Below are 19,564 nucleotides of genomic sequence, written 5' to 3'. Positions count from 1 at the left end.
CTCTCTCCTTCTCTCCTTTTTTACTTTTAATCCTCTGTTCCCTCTCTTCTTTCCTTTCTTTTCTCCTCCTCATATTCACCACTTTATTTACTGCAACACTCCTTTCTTTTTTCTATATTTATCTGCTTCTACTCATCATTTCTCCCGTTTTACTTCCTTAATGTTTGTCTTCCCTTGTTTCTTGATTTTTTTCTTTCTTTCTTCCCATTTTTTAAATTTATTGTCAATTTTTCTTTTTATTCATCCTTCACTTCCTTTCACTCATCCTTCTTCACTTTCTTTCCTTTATCCCTTTCTCATTACTTTCTTCCACTTGTTATTTTTTTGTCTTCCTTCTATTGTACCTTCTTTTATTGAGTCTTCCCTCTCTTTCCTCACTTCCTTCCTTCCTTTCCTCTTCTCATTTTCCTTCCCTTAATATTTACCTTTTAATTTATCTCTCTCTGTCTCTCTCCCTCTCTCTGTCTCTGTCTCTCTCTCTCTCTCTCTCTGACGCTCTCTCCCTCTCCCTCTCTCTCTGACCCCCCCCTCTCTCTCTGTCTCTCTCTCCCTCTCTCTGACTCTCTCTCTCTGACACTCTCTCTCTCCCTCTCTCTCTCTGTCTCTCTCTCCCTCTCTCTCTCCCTCTCTCTCTGACTCTCTCTCTCTCTCCCTCTCTCTCTGACTCTCTCTCTCTCTGACTCTCTCCCTCCCTCTCTCTCTGTCTCTCTCTCCTCTCTCTCTCTCTCTCTCTCTCTCCCTCTCTCTGACTCTCTCTCTCTCTCTCTCGCTCCCTGCAGCCGGAGAACTTGCTGTATTTCAATCCTCAAGACGAGTCAAAGATCATGATCAGCGACTTCGGCCTTTCCAAGATGGAGGGCAGCGGTGACGTCATGTCCACGGCCTGCGGCACGCCGGGATACGTGGGTGCGTCGCTCACACTCGCACAATTTCCTCCCAATGTTTTAGCTTTTAGCCTCTTTTTGTCTTAGCTTAGCTTCTTTCCCCAGCAGTTTTGATCAATTCTAGCTCCTTCAGCCAGGACGTGGGCGCGTCTTTTTGAAAATGAGTCTGGTATGTAGATAGAATAAAAACTGATCGACGATTGATTGAAGCTTCCGCTGCAGGGTGTTTGGTGTGAATTCCTGCACACAACCGCTGCGTCTGTGAACACGAATATTCCCGTCTGCTTGTGATTCTGCTGTAAAACCGTTTAAAAAGTTGCACACCGAGGCTCGTTGAGACTCTCCAGCCGTTCCCCTCCTCCACAATCTCCCGCAGCTTGACCTCTGACCTCCACCTTTCTCGTGCGGGAAGTTCGCCGAGCTGCATGGCACTTCCACCTAAAGCAGTTTCTAAATATATCGTCGTTTCCACGGAGACGAGAGTCGGGGCGTTTTTGTTTTGTTTTGTTTTGTTTTGTTTTTTTTAAGTAAAGTTGAGTTTTCAGTGGACACGAGAGCGCCGTTGTCGTGTAACTTGATCCCGAAAGTTTTCCTGTTTGCAGTCAATTTCTTTACTATGAGCATTTACTATTTCACTAAACTCCTGTTTTCTCAGTTTCTTAACCTGTTTTGCTGCTGCTTCTTCTCATTATCACAACTGTTTAAATATCTTATTTTCCTTATAGCGTCTTCCTCTAACTAAGCTCCTCTAACGTGTCTACAACACTGCAATAATACAGATATTTGTACGGATTAAAATTAAAAATTAAAATTTCACAGCGTTTTAAAGGAGTACCTTTGTCAGTCCAGTCTTACGCATGTCAACGGGTCGTCAAAATAAAATTTTTATTTCGCAGCAGAGCTCAAGGAATTGGCAAGAAAACAAGAGTTTCTTCTCACCTGAACACTATATTTAGTTTGTGACCAAAGCGAGGAGCAGCAGACACTCTGACCACATCCTGTAAAAATCTCCACTAACAAAACAAGTGACTCATCGTTGACTAATAAACTTAATCCTTCTGATTCAGCACAAGGTTGTAAAGTTTATATTTGGCCTTGAGGACCATTTTGTGTGTGTGTGTGTGTGTGTGTGTGTGTGTGTGTGTGTGTGTGTGTGTGTGTGTGTGTGTGTGTGTGTGTGTGTGTGTGTGTGTGTGTGTGTGTGTGTGTTCTTGTTTAGTATACATTATGGGGCCCACAACCGGAGAGCCTGCTGCTCTTGTGAGGGACAATCTGCCTCCAGGGGACCAAAGTTCAGGAAAAATGTGAAAAAAATGTCCCCAAAACATATTTTAAACAAATCCTGAAGATCCCCCAGCTGAGGTATCGGTGACTCCTGCCATGAACCTGAGGGAGATTTCTCACCTGGATAGTGCAGGACTAGCCGGCGGTGGCTAAAGGCTAATTAGCGCGTGGCTAATGGGTAGCCACAAACGCCTTCTCTGTTGGTGGCTGCAGAAACTGCAATATTATATCTCCAGTTATGCGAGAAAGCACACTTGTTTCCTTGTGATCACTAGGAACATCATGCACCTTAAAATATATAAAATGTGAAGAAAAAAACTGGCACTTTACCAATATCAGACTGCTGAGTCAGCACTTTAATGTCTGCATTTTATAGTAGGTTTTTAGGACGGTGCTTGTTCTACCATATTGTTTTTATGTGTTTATAACCATGTCTGGTTTTATGTGGGACAGCAGATGGAAATTTGCCTCGTGCAAAATTTTTACAGTAAACCCGTGAAGAAATGGAATGTTCATTAGTGCGCATAAATAAACACATAAATTAAATTCAACACTTTTGTCAGGTTTAAGATTACTATGGGTTGTGGAGCTTTAACAGAATTGTGTGTAAATGGTAAGAAAGTATGTTGAAAGCACAAAAAGTTAATGAGGCTGGTTTAATCCACTAAAACAACAAAAACAGCTGATTATAGCTTCTTTTTTTTTCCGTTGCTGCATGAGCTCGAGTTCAGCGTCATCAGTAATTTACTCGACGCGGGTCGTTGCAGACGAAGGCCAGCCTCCTTCACAAACAGAGAAACTCGACCAAACCTGAACTGGCATTTTAACGTTATTGTGAAAACTCGATAAAATATAAACAACAAAAAAATCTGGCCTTGACGGTATTACAGATTGTTTACCTGTAGGGTGCAACTTTTCTAAAGGCGTGAAGGTTCCCAGAACATTTCCCACCATCGTCTGCATCCACATGTGACTTTAATTTACATTAACCCACAGAGTCTGCATATTTTCTGTGTGTTCAGGCTCATTAAGCAGCTGCGTGTCCGCGTTAAACAAAAATCACACACAATCACAGTTTTATTTACTGAGCCCGGAGCTGAAAAAAAGAAAGCAGTGCGCCCTCCAGATTCATGTGCAGCCAGATTTTGTTTTTACCACTGAGCTACTGCGAAGTCCCCCCCCCCCCCTCTAACGAGTCCTCTGTATTCCTGCCTTCCAGCTCCAGAGGTCCTGGCCCAGAAGCCCTACAGCAAGGCGGTGGACTGCTGGTCCATCGGCGTGATCGCCTACATCCTGTGAGTCGCCGCTCGTCTCGCTGGTGTCGCTTCACGCCCGCGAAAAAGCGAGCGATTTCAAAGATTTCACAGTTTACGAGATTCCTCGAGGAGCTGCATAAGCTGCACTCACACCTTATGTCGTGTAATTAAGTCGGGGGGGGGGGGGGGGGATCTGCATTCTCGCTGCCATTTATGTCGGCGTCGCTCGAAAACCAGGAGATAAAGCTGGATTAGAGCAGAAATCCAAATATTAGCATTTATTAAAGACCAGAGCGATACTTAAAGCCACCAAACAGCCTGATTGTAATGAATCATAGTTGCATATTGTCTCAATAAATGAGGTGTAGACTTTATTCACAAGACAAGTAATCAATGTCTGAGAAATTCCTCCGCAAACATTTGAAATAATGACCAACAAAGTTCAAACTGCTGCCCACTGGTGGTCCAGGAAGGTACTGGAAGTGCGCCATGAGACGTAAATTGAGAATTAAGCGTACTTTATTGATCCCCTTTGGTAAATTACATCACTGCATTAAGGCTAGGAGCGTTGGGAGTTACAAAAAAAAATATGTCTGAACCCATATTTCAATTAAAAACTCTTTAGTTAGCCAGTTTCTTCTTGATTGGAATGAATGAGGTGGAAACAGGCTTCAACAAAACACTCAGTTATAATATCATGTATGTTTTTTAAATACTCATGTCACCACATGTTAAACTGAAACTACAGAATATTGGTTGTTTTCCGAATCTACGCATTTGACTCATGTCACTGTTGAATTATTGTGGGAAAATGATTCAGGGAATTAAATTAAAGATCAATTTTTTGAACGGGCAAAAAATAAAACTTGCAGTGGTACAATGGATGGACGCTGATGAGCCGTAACAATAGGACCATGCGAGTGATTTGTTGGTAAAACCAGCTCCTAATGTTGACTTAACAGTTGCTAAAGATTAAACAGTGTTCTGCTGAATCACCACCAATGGTTTGCGTCGGTTTAAAACGCAGTCGTGTTTATTTTTCTATTCCTGTGACGACGTCTTCAAGTGGAAAAACGCTAAACTATCATTGCGTTTTAAGCGTCTGTTTACTTTACACTCGTGTCCGTGTGCTCGCCACAAGGTATTGTTTGCGGCGTGTATGTGTGTCACACACGACCTCGTTTAAACCGACAGGCGATTTAAAGCCTTCAATTAACTTAAAACACGTGTTTTTGTTTTAGACTGTGGGAGGAAATATCTTTGTCCTTCTGCAACAAGTGCAGAGTAAGCAAATGCGAAAACAGTCGGTCGAGGCTCGTCGAGCAGAAAGCGAATGAAAAAGAATGACGAGCAGCAGTTTTCTGTGCAGTTAAATCACTTTGTGCAGGAAGTGGAGCTGCACAGTGACTTCAGACCTCATCCTTCATTCTAACATCCTGGATTATCCATTCAGATATACTGCGATTTGAACTTAGACTCAAAGGTACATGTTCTTTTTTTTTTCCAACCGTGTCCTCGTTTCTGCAGCCGCTGCTTATTTTCTCTACCGGGGTGGGGGGGTCAAAAAGGTGGGAGAGGTGGGAAGCCATTAAAGCGGCCCGCTTTTGTCGTCTGTCGAAGAGATTAGCGGGTTTTCGTGTGCGTCTTTGGACGTCGATTAACATTTTGTCGCAATTTAAAGTGAGTAAAATGAGGTGTTTCTGCAGCTGGAGGCACGGAGGAGAACGGGGTCACGGTATATGTGTGCGTGTGTGTGTGTGTGGGTGTGTATGTATGTGTGTGTGTGTGTGTCAGAGAGAGAGAGAGAGATAGTGTGCAACTCCCTGCTGGCTATTAGCACAATTAGTGTTGAGATTCAGACCTTGTTAGCTTTTAGGTTCTGCCCAAGTGGAAAGATCACATCAGGTAATCAAGCATGATAATCACACCCAGGATCTAGTGTGTGTGTGTGTGTGTGTGGGGTGGGTGGGGGGGGGTCAGCTGAGAGTCTTTAAGCAAATGAGAAACTGGAGAAAACAAAAAACGGAAAGCCCTTCGTCGTTCCTGTGGCGGCGGCTCAGTCCTTCCCTCCCCGGTGTGTATCGATGGGGAACGGCATTTTTTTAATGAGTTTTTATGAAAGTCTCTCTCGGTGCATCCACCCAGCCTCGGTAACGAGGTGCAGATGATGATTTTTTTTTTGTTCCCGGCCGTTGCGTTCGGTCGACTCATTAGCCCGCGGGGCCTCGGCTTCATTTGTGTTCACCGTCGCCCTGAAAGCGGTAATCTCATTTTAACGTGATTAGGGCGATACAGCCAACTTGAGCTCATTACAACGAGGTAGCCAGACTCGCGGAGTAAACTTTAACTGAAATTGAATGTTTTTTTATTATCATATAGGTCATAATAACTAGAACCATATGTGTGAATATACACCACAATGTGGGGATTTACTGTTTATAATCGAGTGACAAAAAGATGCTGCTGTCACATAGTGGTGATTTATTTATTTATTTTTCCAAAATGAAAGATAAAATCCAGAAGCTCTTAAGTAATACTGTGTTTTCATGACTATATGCTAAGAAAACTCAATGAGCCAATAATGGCCTAAAATAGTGCCTTAATGACATTTTTCGTTGCAGAATTACAGTAAAAAGCCCCCAAGAAAACTTGATTCTAAACATAACTGTGTTTTTTTGTTGTTGTTGTTGTTTTTTTTACTATGTAAGTGAATTAAAGTAGTAACCTGACGACAGGCTGAACCCGGTGTCCACAGGCTCTGCGGCTACCCGCCCTTTTACGACGAGAACGACTCCAAACTGTTCGAGCAGATCCTGAAAGCCGACTACGAGTTCGACGCCCCCTACTGGGATGACATATCCGACTCAGGTGAGCCGCCGCCGCCTCTTTAAGCCGCGTGCCGACCACACAGCTGTGGACCTCATCAGCCTATAATATATGTGTGTGGACTTGTTCGTCACCTGACCGGTAAAAGCTGCTTTTTATTGGCTGGACACCCAAGTTCAAGACTCCAGCGCTGGGTTTGAGTTTTGATGGGGGGAATAAACCAGCTTTTCTGCGCTTGTCAGAAATATTCCAGATCAGAGGCAGACGACGGGTACGCACACTTGGCAGCTTATTGCTATCGTGAAAGAACCTCGTAAATACAATCGTGGGGGTCATTCTTCACTTTGGATTCCCGGCGTTCGGCTCGCCGTCACGCTTCAAAGCTCAGGAAATGTGTTTTCAGTCAGACTGTGTGAAGCTGCGTGAACTACGTATTGCGTCATGAAAACAAAATTCAAAGCCTCGTCGTCACAGATATGAATCGGCACACACGTGAAATGAAGGTCATACTCCTCCACGCTGATGGGAATGCTGACGTTCCCAGTTTAACAGCATTCAGATGTCACATCTCTTAGAATTCATCTTCAATAACCTATTCGGATACATTCTATTCGTCTAAAATTGTCCGTTTGCATCAGTTTGTTCGTCGTCTGTAATGTAAATCAACATTCCTCGTTCTTTTAGCGACTGGGATGATTTTTCCTGTGATGCCTCCAATGTGGTCGATTAGATTTAGATTTCAGCCTCACGTCTTCACAACAGAGCTGCAGATTCCTTCTCTTAACGCGTCGATCCCCGTCGAGTCGTCGGGTTTTATTTATCCTCTTGCTTGAAGAGATAAATGCCAAAGATCGTCACTGTTTCTTACAAAACGCCTGTCTGAGTGTGTGTGTGTGTGTGTGTGTGTGTGTGTGTGTGTGTGTGTGTGTGTGTGTGTGTGTGTGTGTGTGTGTGTGTGTGTGTGTGTGTTGGCATGTTGTGTTATTGACGATTAATGGCCTTTTGGTGTTTTGTATTTTCTTCCCTCAGCCAAGGATTTCATCAGCAGTCTGATGGAGAAGGACCCAGCCAAGCGTTTCACCTGCGATCAGGCACTCAGACATCCCTGGTGAGACACACACACACACACACACACACACACACACACACACACACACACACACACACACACACACACACACACACACACTGAAACAAACGCAGGCATTACAAAAAGGCATGAAATCAATATAGATATTGATGTACAGTGTTAACAGAGAATTTGTGTGTGTGTGTGTGTGTGTGTGTGTGTGTGTGTGTGTGTGTGTGTGTGTGTGTGTGTGTGTGTGTGTGTGTGTGTGTGTGTGTGTGTGTGTGTGTGTGTGTGTGTGTGTGTGTGTGTGTGTAGGATCGCCGGGGACACGGCTCTCTGCAAGAACATCCATGAGTCAGTCAGCCGGCAGATCAGGAAGAACTTTGCCAAGAGCAAATGGAGGGTAAATCTTTGCTTTTCCTCCTGCGGGTTTGCGTATGCGGACCACGCCGCTCCGCTAACGGCTCCGCTAACGGCTCCGCTAACGGCTCCGCTAACGGCTCCGCTAACGGCTCCGCTAACGGCTCCGCTAACGGCCCTGCTAACGGCTCCGCTAACGGCTGCTCACACGACCGTCTGTGTTTCTATAAGGTGAATCGTTCAGCGGAGCTCACCCTCCTCTGCTTTTCCTCCCCGAAGGCCTGAGAGAAGAACGGAGGAATCTTGATACCTGAAACGATGCCATTTTTCCACAGCTATCAAAATCAAAAAATCTCATGTTAGATCTTTGAAAGACATTTTTTTTTTACATCATAAGTCTTTTATATCACTCAAATTGTTCCATTTTTATTTCCAACAAGACAGAAAAACAAGTGTTGGTTCTTTTCTACTCCTCTTCCTCCTCGCTGCAGCAAGCGTTCAACGCCACCGCCGTGGTGCGGCACATGAGGCGGCTGCAGCTCGGCAGCAGCATGGGGAGCAGCATGGACGCCTCCAACTCGCCAAACAGGCCGAGTCAGACGCAGAAGGCGGTCCAGAGCCAGGCCAAGCCGAGCCAGGCCAACCAGAACCAATCAGCTCAGAGCCAAAACAGCGACCAGGCGCCACAGAGCTCCAACGCCGCCGCCGCCGCCACCGCCAGCAAAAACTCTTTGGCGGACAACAACATAGCGGCTCCGCGCAAGGAATGTGAGTACTATGACGGTAAATACACGCTCCTGGTTCCTCAGTCGGCTTCAAACTTCACGTCTCTCCCAGGTGTCACCGCGCCCGTCACCCCCTGCAGTTTGGCGTCGGCGGCCTCCTCCTCCTCCTCCTCCTCCTCCGCTGCCGCCGCCGCGGGGGCGGAGCTGACCCGACCATGCCCCTCGGCGGTCCCCTTGACGGAGACCAAGTGACGCCAGGTCCCGCGGGGGACCAGCTGGGAGGCCACGGCGCTGTGAGGCGGAGAGCCACGGAGCGAGAGGAAGATGGATCGGCCTTCCTCCTCCCACCCTCCCCTCCCCCGCCCACCCCCAGTACCCCGCGGAGAGCAGAGGACTTTAGCTCCGTCCCCACTGATTTAAGCCGCCATTGCCACGCTGTCCGCGCACCGCCGACCAGGACGCCGCCGAGGAGACGGCACATCCCGGGACTCACCGTTGGACGGTCGGTCGGTAGTTCTGGCTGGATCCGGTGCCGCCGTATTATTATTATTATTATTATTCAGAGTCCGTCAACATCAACTTCCCTCTTGAATCTGGTCTTTCCTGCACCGTCGTGTTTTTAGTTTTTTTTTGTTCCAACTTAGGTTTGACTGTTGGCAACTAGATTGTTTAATTTTCTTCCATTTAAAGGTGATGTGTGTAACTTCCAATATGCATTAGGGTCACTGTGATATTGCAGAGCAGTTATTTCAATTTAGCCCCGGTTAACGCCAAACGATAAACTTTAATTCGTTTAAACAGGGAAACTCATTTACTACTGGAGATCCTGGGTCCTGAGCTGGCCTATATGATGAAGACGGATAAAAGATCTTATTGATCTCTGAACACACGCGTCCAAAAAAAAAACCAAAAAACCCCACAGCACCAACTAGTGTTCTGGCTTTTAAACTACAAGTGTTTTCAACTTCAAACGTTTGTGCCGTTTTAACCGCAACCCTTTACGGTTCTTTAACCTGACGTCATGCTGCGACCTCACAGTGACATCATCGGCTACACGTAGCACCTTTAAGACCCTCCCTTTGTGCCCGTCCGTCCGTTTCTGCTTTAAGAAGTGCTTTAAAAGTACCACACGACTGTTGATATGTGGAGACAAGAGTCGGCGCTTTATCTATTTTGCACAGAGAGGCTCGGACGTCGGGACGCCGACTCGCCGCCGTCGTCCACTTGTGTTCAATCAGGCGAATGAGCAGAGATTGTAAACCTCGTAGACGGAGTGGATGTCGCCGCGCCTCACGTCTGAGAGATTCTGATTTCCTTATCGGTTGATTTTTCTTACTTTTTAAGACTTTTTTTTTTTTTTTTTTATAAACAATCGCCCTTTAAGGGACTTGCATACAGGTTCAATCGAGCGGCGGCAGCTGGGGAACGACAGGAGATTTTGGCGAGAATCTGCCTCTGTAGGTTTTGACTGAGCGATGGAACGGAGTTTCTCAACCACGTTAGAGAAACGGCGAGCTGCCGTCTGCTGCCCCACCCCCACCCCCACCCCCACCTAATGAAGCCATGATCTCACTTTACGTCGAGCTGCACCCAGTCCAGAAGTGCTCAGGGAAAACTGCAGCTGCACTGTGCGCTGGAGAACACCAGTTTCCTGTTTTTTTTGTTAATTTTTCTTTGATTTGTTCTATTTTATCCTCCTCCCGGTCAAGGCGGCATCACAGTTTATGATTGGACCTTCAGCTGGATCCTGAATCGCAGTTGTCAGATCGCTTAATCTCAGTTTTTCTTTATTTTCACCACTGATAAGAAAAATCATGCAGCCATTTATATATATATATATATATATATATATATATATATATATATATATATATATATATATATATATATAAGCTTTAATTAGGGCCTAATAGGCTATATATTTAAAATACCTAACTCGAGGAAAAGGAAAATATGTCTTTTATTGTCTCCAGATCTCAAAACAAGTTGATCTTATGTGGAAAAAATTAAGAAACGCAGTTAACCTAATGAACATTCAACAATGAATCCTCAACTCAGACACTAAAATTGTGAAAATGTAATAAACCCCCTTGAATCTTTGAGGCTTTTTTGTTACCGTCCCCCCCCCCCCCCCCCCCACTGATTTCCTCTTCTTCTTTTATTTAAATTCTTAAGGACGCCTGATTTCCCTCGAACGTGACGGTTGTGTCACGGCTGGTCATGGCCTAGAACGACTCACACATATCAGATCGTCACGTCCTCGTGAGATGCAACTCCTACCAATCCCTTTAAACTGTGAACTGCAGCCAAAGATTTGGTTTACCTGCAGAATTAGAACTTCAGTGGTCATTCGTGAAGATGTTTCAGAGCGAGAAAGCAAAAAAAAAAAAAAAAGAAGAAGAAGGGCTGGTTTTCAAACTGCGGATTAATCTGGATAGAAAGAGATTCACCTTCGATTTCCTTCGTAATCGATTGCTATTGATCGATCATACTACCGACACAAAAAGAAAGAAAACTTGTGTCTCCTTCTACCTTCTTTCTATCTTCTTTCAAGCTTGCATGTGATTCACTTTCAATTTTTTTGTTATATTTACATGCAACAGAAATATTGAAAAGGACTAAAACGGGATTTTTTTTTTAAGGTACAAGCAAAATGGGGGAAACCACAAGAAAAAAGAATTATGAAATGGCTTAAATAAACTGACATTTCTATTTTTTTAAAAACATGCCACATTTCAGAAAGAGCCAAAAATGGCTAAAGCAGCTAAAATGTCAAGATTGTCTACTCAAATGTTGAAAAAAGAGGAGCCAAAGTGCTAAAATTGGGTACAAAAACAGGTCAAATGCAATTAAATGTTCACTTTTGTGAATTGAAACTAAATGAATTACGTTTATCAGAAAACTTATATGAAACTTTATCTTTATTTTGTGGCTCCAGTTCCACTTGATTTGGAGGAAAATCACAAAAATAGCTCTTTTGGTCATAAAGGTCACCGACCTTTGAGCTATAATATAAAAAAAAAGAACAGTGAACGTTCATATGTGAACAGCTCTCCTTCATTAATGCTTTTCCAGCAGAAAATGTAGTTATTTAACAGAAAACAACAAGATTTTTGAGGTTTTGTGTGTTTTTCTGTTGTTCAACGAAAGGGTTAATGAATCAATGCATACTTTTATTTTGAAAAATGGATATATAGATGGACGGAATGGAGCACGAGCGTCACTGGTTTTGTTTGGGATTCCTTCTTAAAAGCACTCGGTTCAATCGTCACCACGCTCATTATTTAAGATTGCGTATTAAGAGCTGACATTCTCGTGTCACACGTTTCCAAGGAGAAGCTTGCGTTCGGACTTTGAACCATTTTAAGGGCTTTTTTTTTTAACCCGCCTTCCCCCAACAATCACCTTACTCCCACTGATTGCTATGCATCTTGATTTCTTAATCAGGAAAACAGAGGAAGAAAATTAGGCGCTATAGTTTTGAAGAAGGAAAGAAAATAAATATATAATGGAGGCAAGTTCAGCCATCTTTTACAAATTCATTGTCACCGTTGGTATTTAGTGAGACTCCCAGGCTCTTCTTTAGATGTTGTAAGAATTTCATTAAGTGTGATGTCGTGCTGCGAGACAGATGGAGGGTTCAAGCTGTTTCTGTCCGTCTGAAAAGAGAGAGAGAGAGAGAAAAAAAAACCTGCCTGTCATCCGAATGAATCTAAAGATGCTACTGTAAATAGATTGTGAATACGAACGATCATTTTCCAGAAAATATTTACGAATGTTTGTTTTTTTTGTTTGTTTGTTTTTGCTGTTCAGGCATGTGTGAGTGAATGTGTGAGCGAGTGCGTGCCGGGGGAGTTGATTGTATTCTCTATGGAATGTTTGATGTATTAAAAAAAAAAGAAAGACGAAGAAGAAGAAGAAAAAAAAAGAAGCTTAAATCCCCTTTACTCCCCCCCGACTTGCGTCCAGCTTTCAGAGACTGTCCGGCGGGCGTGCGGCCGCCAACTGAAGAGCCGCGCAGTCGAACGCCATCGTGTTCCTTCCCCTCCGTTGTTTTACTGAACTCAGGCTTACGTTTTTTTTGTTTTTGTTTTTTTGCCATTCTAAACGAAGAAATCCAAAGCTGTGACCGACTCGCGAACACACTGTTACGGACGTGTGGGGGGAGGGGGGGGGGGGTCGGGGGAGGGGCGGCTTCACCCCTCGCCTCTTTCTCCACACTCTCTGACGTTTTTTTTTGTTTTGTTTGTTTGTTTTTTTACGAAGCTAAAGTGCGCCGGCACGGAAAAAAAAAGAAAAAAGAAACACAAGCATGTTGGCTTCAAGAATTCAACTTCACCATGCGTGTTTGCATAATCGTATACTCCCTTGTATGATGTTCGTATCTCCATGTTATGTGAAGACGCCCGCAGGTGGCGACGCCCGAGCCCGCGAGTCGGCCAGTTTACAAGGTGGAAAGAGTTTCAGTCCCACAAATCGCCTCGAGACGAATAACCGACGTTTTTGTGGTTTGAGCAAATTCGTGACTAAACACTAGAGAACGAATCGAGCAATTTGGGGTTTGACGAATTACAAAATTCATTTAAAATTCAGTGCTTTTAATAGAAAGAAGCTCAATAAATCCCACACATCTTGATGTCACTTCCTGTAGAAGCCTTATTGGAAATAATTGGCGTTTGATTCCTGCATTTTTAAACCAAAGTTTGAACTCGTACATTTTTTTTCCTGTTTGCATTACGAAATAATTGTGGCTTTTTATACTTACACTTTTTTTTTCTTATCCAGCGGCAATTTTAAACGTTGTCTTTTTTTGTGTAACAAAACATTACTATTCATCCTCGGCCACTGAAATGTGACAAATGATTCACTTAACAACAATTCACTTTACTTCCCCCGCCGTGATTTTAGACTGAGTCGTCTAAATGGGAATCGTCTCTCTGGGAATTGTCTATCTGGTTAAAAAACACTTTCGTCTAACTGGGAATGTTGTATCTGGGATGACATCGTTCTTGATGCGTTAGCAAACTAGAAAAGGGGGAATAATCGTCGATGGAGGGGAACTTTTGGTGCTTCAGTATTAAAGTCCTAGTGAAATGTAAAACACTACTTTGCAAAAATCGATGGTTGGGGCGACTACTTCTAAGGTTTCTCCGACTCTGCCCCACCACTGTTGTCGCATAACAAAGTTATCGGGGGGAATCCTTCTTCGTGAGCGTGACGTCAAGAGATGTGCAAATCTCGATCTGTTGTGTTTACATTGGCTTGCGTTGTTTCCCTCTTAAATATCCAAGTTTTAACAGTGTTCTGAAGTTATAGTCGGCGTTTTATGATCCTTGACGAAAGATTGAGCCTGGAAGAGACCCGAGAGAGGAGAAAAGGAGCACAGGCGGCGGGAGCGGCTAGCTCGCGCGGCGAGCGGCTCGCTCGGGCGGCGAGTAGACGATCAAGTAATACCTGGACTCATCTTCGGTGATTCCGCGGAGTCGGAAAAGTGCTTCGGCGTGATCCAGGAAGCCGGTCGTTCTGCCAAAAGTCAGGAGCCTCAAAGCCGAGGTGGAACCTGGCGGCTGCTGAGGCGAGGAGACGAGGACGAATTGAGGACGAAGCGTCTTCTGCTTCCTCAAACATGTTCCAGACGGGGTCACCGATGGCAGAACGACCTTCTGTGTCTTCTTCATCAATCACTGGGTTTGAAATGATGATGATGATGATGAAATATGGTTAAATTCAGCCTCTTCGTGGTCAAAACTCTGATCCTCCATAATGTAAACACAACTTGGGCGTGTGCACAACCAGTGACGTCACTATTATTGTCAGAAGCTCCGCCCAGCAGCAGAAATACCGCTGTTTATCGGCGGTTTTCTCGCAGATTGCCGTGTTTTAACATTTTACCCTTTGGCCAGTTAGCATAAAAAGGATCCTAGAAGCGACAGCCCGAGTGTTTTGGAGGTCGAAGTTTCATTTCACTAGGACTTTAAGGATTGTATTGAGAATCCCTCACCCTTCACACCTTTCAAGTTTGAACCTGGCGGTTCAGGGAGCGTCTGTGGGACTGAAACCTGCTTGCTTGGACCGGGCGTCCCCCTGCAGACGTCCCCCTGCGGGCGTCCCCCTGTGGGCGTCCCCCTGCGTCCCGAGCCTGCTGTGTCCGCCGGCTGTATTTACTCTCTGCATGTGGCCACGACAAACTCCCGCCCTGTCGCACCGTCGACGACGACTCCCCCCATGTCTCGGAGCGGGCCTCGCCCGCCGCACTTATTGTGGTGTGACAGTGATGATGATGATGATGATGACTTTCTGTTCATGGGGCTTGTATATCAGATGCCTTCGACAATCATGTGCACATATCAAGAGTTAACATGACGACACAGGCCGGAGCGACTGATTGTATTTTGTCTTTTTTTTTCTTTCTTTTTTTTTCTTCTCCTGGAATAAATCCTAACTGATGGTATCACAAATAAACCTCCATTTTATTGTGTGTTTGTATGTGAACAACTTAATCCAAGTCGGTCCAAACACGTTCTCAAAAAGCACGTGTGTGTGTGAGAATCATCCATGTTTGTTGTCAACGCTTCATCACTTTCAAACAGCAGGCGCTCTTAACGTCTTTAAAAAGCAGATGTCTGACAGACCGAAGGCAGATGTGGTGAACGTTGGCTTTACTTTATTAGCGCGGGCTGGTAAACATTACGAGGCTTAAGCTGTTAGGAACACGCGGCCTGCAGATGTTTCTTCCCCGTGTAAAACGTGCACATTGGAGCAGAAACAGATCGTCTCTGATGTGATTGCGCCACAAAGAGTTCGCCTGAAGTTCACGGAAAACCTTGAAGACGCACGATCTGACGAGGACATCGATTAGGCATCGACTTACAAACGCGTTTATACCAACAAATATTGAAATATTTTGTGATATTTAGCATCTCTGTTTCTTACCCTTCTCGTCTTAGTCGTACTAGACGACGTAGTAAATCTAACCAGTGGCCTCACCTCGTCAAAACTACCACAGCAAAACCAGCCAATCAGAGGAAGAGGAGTTGCAGTAATCCATTTTACATCGGTGTCGTCGCTGTAATTCCAAATGTGCATAATGATGTGAGCTTGGACCCTCACCATTAGTCACCATTCATTTTTATTGCTTGGCTTTATTCTTTTGTTGTTTTTGCTCTTTTCCTTCAGATCTCTGTATTCAGTATTGTAATTTTATTGTGGTTAACGCACTTTGAAACAATGTTTAAATTATTAGTTATTATTATTATTATTATTATTATTAGTTTCTTGTCTCTGTGTCTTGGGAATAAAACAGTTGATGTCATTTACCTAATTAAATTAATCTAATAATTATTGCTTCTATTAAAAATAAACCTCTAATCCGAAACTTAATATTAAAAAACTTTGCTTTTCTTCACAGATTTGATCAGAAGCAGTTAGTTGTGCATATTAATGAATAACCTGTGACACACGGTTGTATATTTACTTACATTTAGACTCACCAGAGACACAATGTTCATGTTGCCAACTGGATCATGCTTGTTAAGAACTTCTCAGTCACAATAAGTAAACCTGCCACGAGGAAATATGATCACACAAATAAAATCTTGGACAGGAAATTAAGCAGCTCAAATTATGATCATGTTGTTCAGAAATTAAATGTATTTTGATGGTTTCATAAATCATGCCAAAGTCAAAACTATACATAAATGGTAAGACCTTCATAAATGGTTTTAATTAAGGGTATTGTAGCAAACTCTCCTCTGGACAGTCTTTGATGTATTTGGAATGGTGGTGAAATACCGCATATAAAAAAGATAAAACTTTTAAATGCAGAGAAATCATTAGTGATCATCGTTAACCGTCATCATCACGGCTTTTAATTGCATTTTTTTTTTTTTTTACTTTGAAAAGCATTGAATCTCCTTTCATACATTAAAAACAGACTAATTAGAACAAAACCTGTTCAATGAAGCAAACGTCTAGCTGCAAAACATGTTGGTCCCCCCACCCCCACCCTCCAGGTCAGGATTTGCGCCTCGCTGATCAGACGTATTGATATCGGTGCTTGACTAGCAGAGTTTGGCCGGTTCAAGCTTCCCGTGGTTCGAGCGATCGCACTTCCTCTGCTCTCCTCTGTGTCTCAGTTGGAGATTTTCCGCACAACCGTCTTTCTGTCGAGGCCGAGGACAGAGGACTGAACTCTCTCTCGCTCACACACACACACACACACACACACACACACTTACTGGTCTAGATGGTTTTGTGAGGACATGTTCTGTTTCAAATCCATTGCGGGGACCGTTCGTCCAGCGGGGTCTCCAGAAATTAAAAAAGAAAAGCTATAACTCATCATGGGGAGAAAAATGGCAGAAATGTCTGTTTGGGGTAATTACTGTACCAATATGTGATTTTGGTTCCCGTAATGTTTCCTGTTCCCGCAGTACAGCTGTTTCTACAAACCCCTATAAATATAATAATGCAAACATACAAACACACGCGTCACACTGAATAAAATCGGAACATGATGTCGGTCTTCGACAGTGGAGCTTAATTGCTCTTTCCACCTCCACGCAGCGGAGACCTTGTTGACGATGGCCGCCGCTGTAACCTGAAACTTGATTCACTCCCTCAGTGTGATTGTGCTCAGAGTCACTGATCTCTGCGCTTTTTAAAAGGATTTCTTCTCATCTTTAATTCATTCGTTCACCCTCCCCGTCCTCCTCTCTGCTCTGAAACCGATCCTCTTCTTCAGCCGCTCGGTCGCTGCAGGAACCCCCCCCCCCCCCTCCCCCCTCTCTCTCTCCCTCTCTCGTTCCGTCTGTATAGAAGTATTGACCGGTCCTTCACCAAGCAGCACGTTCACGCCGTAAAACTAATTACCAGCACGTCACCTGAAGCTGAGCGATTGCACACAGTCTCGGAGCGAGCGGAAGTGTGCAAACGTCGCCGGCATCATTTTGTACAGGCAGCTGCGAGGCTGCACAGCAGGGGGTGAGGATGTTTGTCTTGACTTCTCCCGAGACGCGGCTGATATATCGGGAAGAAAATCCTCCTGTAGCAACAGTGACGCTTTCGAGAGGCGTCGCAATTTCACGGGACCAGGATGTTCCTTCTATGTGTGACACAGAATATATATGCTTTTAAATCTTTTTAGGTAAATTACTGTTACGGAATCAAGTCTGGTTGCTGCAATTTGGGTGAAAGTAAACGGTACACACATATATGTTAATGTTATATATTGTTATTATATTTAGCAGGAGAAAAATAACGCCCTCTTCCACATTAACATTTTGAAGCTGATGTCTGTTTAGAGCGGAAATAAACGCTGGAAATGGTGTGGTTTTCATGTAGGGCCACTAGTAAGTGCTGTAATGCGAGAAAAATATGTCCTGAACATTAATAGTGACGAGTACACGGATATCCGTAGGGACAGACGACGATTTGATGCCTAAAATGCAATGTGAATTTAGCGTTTTGTGTGTAAACGCGGCCTTAAGGGAATAGTAGCAGCTGTACAGCAGAGAAACCAAACATGTGACAACAAGTTCTACTTCCTGAGATCCAACCTGTGGATGAATTCACACGATGACTTGTTTTTCTTTTGGGCTCTGACAGGAACAACGAGGCCGCACCGCGGGAGGTCGCCACGTTGCCCGTGGGTTATTGTCATATGAATGCTGCAAGCTGGAAAGTGGGACGATCTCGCCTGGTGATTGTCGTCGTTTCCAGCTGGATGGATTTTCCCCGTGTTTCGTTCACAGAGCTGCTTTTCCACCTTCAGTTCTCTGAAGGTTTGCGATTGTCATTGCTGCGGTATTTCCCGATATCCTGCGGCTTTGTGCAACTCTAAATTAGGTTTGCACATGTTGTTTTTTTTGTTGTTTTTGCGAGGCTTCAAGAAAAAAAAAAAAAAGTTTGGACGTGCTTCCCAATGGGTGGAAATTCCAGATTATCCATTTGTGTATTTTAAAGTCTGATAAAGAAATTAAAAACAACCTTTTTTTGGGGGGGGGGGGGGTCATTCCAGTGTCGTTGGCTGCTTCCATTAATGACGACTATAAAAGAAATTCAAAACTTGTTCCCAGCATCATATTTACTGTGTGCTGGACTTTGTTTCCAAGAACTTCAAAGCTTAAACTTCATAGTCGTGCTTGAAGAGAGATTGTTTTATGGAATTCTGGTCCCATCTTTGATTTTCATAATGATTTAGAGATTCTTTCTAACCCGACATCAGTCTCTCTTTTATGCTTTAATCAGTTCAGGGTCATGATGTTCTCGCCGTGTAACAACCACTATGTGACAGTCCAGATGTTTCATTAACAAAGAGGACAGAGACGTATGATTCAGGTTGATCGTGGATATTTTAAGAATTACGTTCTCCACGCGGCTGCCAATTGTTCCAAGATGCCAGCGTCCGTTGCCAGACGTACCATTGAACGAGAGTTCGTGTCTTTTGTGTGTATCCTTAAACAAAAACAAAAAAACACAATGGCAACAGGCTGTCGTTTGCCTCAAGTGTCTCCTTTATCGCTTCTTCCTCCCTCTTCGCCTCTTCCTCAGGAAAAGTTTCCGTCCCGCACGACACGAAACCTGTAAATCAGATTTCGATGAGCCGATCGCTCTTATCTCGGCATCCCCCGCGTTGGTGATTTGTTTTGGGGGGGTTTTTTCTCCTCACATTCAGCGAGGCCTCGTGACGCGGTGGCGGCGGAGGCGACTCGGCCTCCCGCCAGACGAACCTCAGACCGAGTCGGTGGAATATCTCAGCCACGTCCCGCTGTTCAGAACACTGCTGCCCACATAAACACATTCCTGTCACTTGATGGACCAGACACACACACACACACACATACACTGTTCTACCCCAAACTCATTTTACGCTCCCTGTGTGAGGCTACAGAGCTTAACTGACCTCCTCTGTGTGTGTGTGTGTCACTGTTTTTGTTTTGCACTCCACTGACCCAGATGTTAATAGTGTTCTTTAAAGCACGGTCTCACACACACACACACACACACACACACACACACACACACACACACACAGACTCGGTGTGTTTTATTAAAATCACATTTTATATGCAGGGCAGCATTTGTACAAAAATATTCACTTACAAGCTTCAAGACTTTTAAAATACTTGAATCAACAATAAATCAAACATACCGGCA

At 44.1% G+C, this 19,564-nt stretch overlaps 1 protein-coding gene across 1 annotated transcript in view; it reads left to right on the top strand.

The window, feature by feature from the left end:
* Positions 1-8,659, top strand: part of camk1da (calcium/calmodulin-dependent protein kinase 1Da) — a gene marked incomplete at both ends in the record, with an annotated part of 39,036 nt that extends 30,377 nt beyond the window's left edge. Inside the window, 7 exons of the mRNA XM_080517921.1 lie at positions 780-906; positions 3,388-3,463; positions 6,180-6,292; positions 7,280-7,358; positions 7,638-7,725; positions 8,174-8,450; positions 8,520-8,659. Coding sequence (XP_080374047.1) covers positions 780-906; positions 3,388-3,463; positions 6,180-6,292; positions 7,280-7,358; positions 7,638-7,725; positions 8,174-8,450; positions 8,520-8,659 — 900 coding nt within the window. The remainder of the gene's footprint in view (positions 1-779; positions 907-3,387; positions 3,464-6,179; positions 6,293-7,279; positions 7,359-7,637; positions 7,726-8,173; positions 8,451-8,519) is intronic.
* Positions 8,660-19,564: the final 10,905 nt, after the last annotated feature.

The sequence above is a fragment of the Blennius ocellaris genome (assembly GCF_963422515.1).
Source record: "Blennius ocellaris genome assembly, chromosome: 22".
NCBI lineage: Eukaryota > Metazoa > Chordata > Actinopteri > Blenniiformes > Blenniidae > Blennius > Blennius ocellaris.
The sequence above is the reverse complement of the archived record's forward strand: the minus strand, read 5'-3'. Positions and strand labels throughout refer to the sequence as shown.